The 4,735-nt window shown below is 30.3% G+C and overlaps 1 protein-coding gene across 1 annotated transcript; it reads right to left on the reverse strand.

Annotated features, from left to right (window-relative positions):
- Positions 1–915: 915 nt before the first annotated feature.
- On the reverse strand, positions 916–4,484 carry LOC102588945 (aluminum-activated malate transporter 8). The gene is made up of 6 exons (XM_006339264.2): positions 4,262–4,484; positions 3,931–4,071; positions 3,158–3,430; positions 2,514–2,632; positions 2,237–2,380; positions 916–1,545 (listed from the first exon to the last, which is right to left on the reverse strand). Exons 1-6 carry the CDS (start codon positions 4,482–4,484, stop codon positions 1,009–1,011), a joined length of 1,437 nt encoding a protein of 478 aa, XP_006339326.1. The 3' UTR covers positions 916–1,008.
- Positions 4,485–4,735: the final 251 nt, after the last annotated feature.

The raw sequence follows: 4,735 nt of genomic DNA on the forward strand, positions 1-4,735 counted from the left end.
CAGTTACTATGATTGGAACTCGTGATAAATGAACAATACAAAATGATATTTGGGTTCAGGAGAATTTGTGGTGATGATATCTTGAGAAGAAGAGAGTAGATTAACTATTGTTGAAATGAAATTGTAAGGTGAAATTCTTGAATTAGAAAGGAGGAGACATAATTGAGTGATAAACATGGGAGGGGAGAATTAAGAGATAGTGGTTGATTTGGAGTGAAAGAGTTATTTAAGTAGATAATTAATCAATAATAGTTTTAAGGGATGTGGGTATCTAATAGTATTTTCAAATAATATATTAATATATGGTATAAAATACTAAAAGTGGTAATATATGTAATTGTTTAAAAGTAAAGATAATATTAGTATATATAGTAGTGATGTATGTCTAATAAGGTAGTTTATCCTTTTATATATTTGTATACCGAATGGGTAATTGTATACAGAAAATGGCTAATTGTATATCGAGTCGGATGACAAAAAAATGGGATGTTTGCTGCGAATTACAATTAAAATAAACTATGACTATATCATTTAATTTGAAATAATAATTTGTTATTTCATACGATTTTCCCTTTTATGAATACTTATAATTTTTCAAGAATTAATTGTATAAGCTATTCATATATTTCAGGCTAAAGTTACAAAGTAGCACATTATTGTCTTGATTTTCCGAATATAACTTCAGTAGATTGTAACCTAGTTGCAAAAAGAAATAGATGTAGACCAAAATACTTAATTAAAAAGAAAAATAACAAAAAGTTGCTCCTATCATGAAGCTACATATTCATATATACAACCTATGTTGCTCGGTTTTTTAAAAATAATATCGCACTCATGATGAAATTTCCAAAAATACAATATTTTTGAAATATTCAACATTCATTTCGCGTCATTTTTAAAGAACTCAAGCAACACAGTATACAACTAACGGAAAAAACAACTTACTTAGAAAGGGGAAGTTTTAACTACTCAAAAAAGTTATTTAAACTTTCCCTCCCAATACTACTCTCATTTTTTCACCACCGCCGGATTCACCTCCGCCTTTCCCGCCACCGCTGCTCCACCACCGCAAATCTCAATCGCAACAAAATCACCACCACTGTCAACGTCGTCAACATCGACAACCGGTTTAACAATTCCGCGGTGGAGCAACTGGTGCTGCGGCGGCGGTTTCTCCGGCGACGACGAAGAAAATTCCTTGTTCTTCGCCTTTTTAAAATGTGCTTGAACCGATAGATCTTCAACGGATTCGGAGATTTTATCGATGCAATTGATGACGTCAATCAGTACGGACGCCACCGTAATCGCCGGAAAAATTTCCAATAGATCCAATTTGTTGGAGAGTAATAGTGTTTCGGTGGCGGCGAGGATCGATTTGAAGTCGTCGACGGCGGCTTTCGAGTGGCGGAGATGGATTTCTGCGGCGGAGGACGACGGTTGTGTCATGGTTTTGATGGAAAATGCTAATTCCTTTAGGACTTTACTTGATTCAATGCACATTTTTGTGCATGCTTCTTCTATTTTTTTTTGGAACTCACTTGGTACCTAAAAATAAATGAAAGTTTAATAATTAATATTAATATTAAAAAAATAATTACACAATCAAATCAATAAATAAACTATAACAAGAGGTTAAATTATTATGATAAAACTTATACTAGTATTAAACTCACATATTGGTATGAGATGGATTAAAATTAAACAGACGTTTAACTATAGATTTCAAATATATGTACCTCGTTTCATAATTTATGGTATTATAATTGATTTTGATTATACTAAAAATATTTGGAATAATATTCATATCTGAATACACTACTTAGATAGTACAATTTTAAAAGTGAAACGAGTTGGAAAACATGTATATTCTCCCCAATTTTAAATACAATTTCTAGTCATGATCAAACACACCTTTTCAGATAAAGTAAATTGTTTCGGAATAAAGTGAATAATTTTTATCGCTATACGAGTTTTAAAAGTGTGACATATGAATTGAGACACAAAAAATATTTTTGTAATTAAGAGAATTGAGAATATTCTTTCAATAATTCCTTTTTTTGTCAGAATATTCTTCACTAACTCTATTTCGGGGAAGGAATGAAATCACTTTATAAAGTCTTACACTTCACAAATCACTGTTGTGTAAGACTTTTTGGTATTTTCTTTAATTTAGTGAAATTAAAATAGTAATTAATTTAATTATATGATTAAATAAAAATAATATTATATAATATACCTGAGGCTTGGAATTAAAGTAACCACTAAGTGCTTGAAGATGGCATGCACATTCTCTAGCAAGTACTCCAATTTTCAAATATTGCTTCCATGGATGACGTAGCCTGAAAGATCCATGACCAGGCTCCCACCAAGCAAAATTTGCCTAAACATTATAACACGTGATGTGTGGATTAGACGTATTTTACGAGTTAGGAAGACCTTAAGAGATTTCTCAATTATAAAAATTATAACATAAGAAGATGTTATTTGATTATTTTTGTTGTTGTTTTACTCACCAAAGCTTCCTCATTGGCTTTAGAATTAAGGACTGTTTTATAGGATCCAAGGAATCCTTCATTAGAGGCCTTTACAATTTCATCATTCTCTGAAAAGATGAAATATTCACTTCCAAAACCTGCAAAATAAATAAATAATGTATATATATATTTATTAATTGTTTTGCCCCTCATGGATCACACACATAAATAAATTTTATGTGTCACTATTTGTTTACTAGTATGTTAAAAAGGAATGACATGCAGAAGTCTCACGTCTCATACTTTAATGAGTGAAACTGTGTTTTTCCAATACGATTGATTATGAATGGTTGACAATTAATGATTTCATTTCTATATTCATATATAACTATAAAAATATCATGACTGGCCACCAAATATAAAATCACAAGTTCTAATTAAACTACGTGAGTCAAATATCATCACATAAGTCGAAATGTAATAGTAACAAAGAATTTGTTTGTACCATCATACATTGTAGCATGTAATCTACCTAGCTACTTCATTCTAATATACGTGAAATCGCTACTTTTATTATTCTATATCATTTCAAACTCTAGATCATCTGCTACTCTCTGTATCGTTCCAATTTTATCAGATGTCCTTGAACGAACAAAAAAGAATGAAGTAGAAGATTCACTTACCTTCTAAGAAGTTTGCAAGTTTTTCAAGATGAGTATAAATAAGTTTATGAAGATCTTCTCCAGCCCAAACAGGACAAACAATCAAAGAGACAATCATGCATGTAGCAGCTCCAATAAGAATAGTAGACAAACGTTGATGAGCCAATTCTAATATTTTGTCCACACGATAACCAGACACAGTCACCATACTGAAGGTTAACACAAATATCAAAATTCCATAGTCATATCTCCTCTTCATGTGTGGGAAAAATCTCGTAAATGTACCTAGTGCACCTGTATATACGTTGAAAATATAATTAAGTAAATGAAAAAAAGAATAGTTGAAAATTAGAATTAGTAATGTTGATGCTTAAACTTTCTTGTTTTATTCTAGTATTTGAAGTTGAGTTGAACATCCATCATTCAAATTACGATTAAAATTGAACTTTCTTTTTTGTTATTACTCTTCAATGTAAGAGGTGGATGAAGTATTGAGATTTGAGGCTAAGCTCATCTGAATTCAATATTTTCAACGTGAAACATAAATTTATGCATAAATATATATTAATATTACAATAGATAATATGTATAGAAAAGTTTTTATGTCATTTATATATATATATATATGTAGCATTCATAAATTATTAATTGTTTTGTGAACCATCCATATTCTTTTCTCTTTTTTTTTTTGGTAAAACGAGATTGAAGTTACTTTTTATTTTCTCCTAATTATTATTATTTCATGGAGCTAATTATGGATTATATAATATGCTTTGACTTGCTTAATATCCTACCTAGTGTAAAGACCAAAATACCCAAGACAATGGGTTCCCCTTCTTTCCCAAATAAGTCAGCAAAATATTTTGCTCCAACACCTAATGCCCCAGCTGTTAATGTGGCAAAACCTCTATTTAAACACTTGCTCAAAGTTGCACCTGAAAAACCAAAATAAATAAATAATTAACATTTCTAGGATCGATAAGCTGACTCCAACACCACAATTATTCATTTGTTCAAGTTTTACTAGATAAAATTACAGGTATCTCGTAAAATTAATTGAAGTGCAGACAAACTGACTCAGACATCACAATTATCACAAAAAAAGGGATAAAAGTTAGAACTTGCCTGCTGTGAATTCAAAAACAACCACCACAGTTAAAACAGCCCATATAGCTGATTGTCCAAAGCCATCATAAAGAGGCCTATAATAGTAAAACAATGAAATTAAAGTGAGTGACAATCCCACTTTAAATGCATGCCAAATTTTTCTTGGATCATCTTTTCCAATTTTCATTGTTTTCTTCATAATTTCCACAATTTTTTCCTTCAATTTTTTTGGAAAATCCATTGAAAATAATGGATGATTAATTTGGAAAATTATGGCTAAGTGTTGTTATGGAGAAGAAATTATTGAGCTAGAGTGCACTATATTTCAACAAAGCTAAGTGTAATTATTTATAGTTGGCTATAAAAGTAGTGTGAAGTTTTTTTTATTCATTTTCACATGATTATGTGTCTCTTCTTAGATCTTTCATGAGAAGGACAATTTAAAAAAAATAATTATACTCTTTTTTTTTTGGCTGACTGGGATTTTACTTG

Source organism: Solanum tuberosum, unplaced genomic scaffold, assembly GCF_000226075.1.
Source record: "Solanum tuberosum cultivar DM 1-3 516 R44 unplaced genomic scaffold, SolTub_3.0 scf00008, whole genome shotgun sequence".
In the NCBI taxonomy this organism is placed as follows: Eukaryota; Viridiplantae; Streptophyta; class Magnoliopsida; order Solanales; family Solanaceae; genus Solanum; species Solanum tuberosum.

What these genes read in the sequence shown, in the direction of transcription:
- LOC102588945 (XM_006339264.2), bottom strand. Translation starts at nt 4,484, where the DNA reads ATGGATTTTCCAAAAAAATTGAAGGAAAAAATTGTGGAAATTATGAAG. An exon ending in TATTTTGGTCTTTACACTAG is followed by an intron (nt 3,431 to 3,930) that starts GTAGGATATTAA and finishes ACGTATATACAG; the next exon opens with GTGCACTAGGTACATTTACG. An exon ending in ACTTGCAAACTTCTTAGAAG is followed by an intron (nt 2,633 to 3,157) that starts GTAAGTGAATCT and finishes TTTATTTTGCAG; the next exon opens with GTTTTGGAAGTGAATATTTC.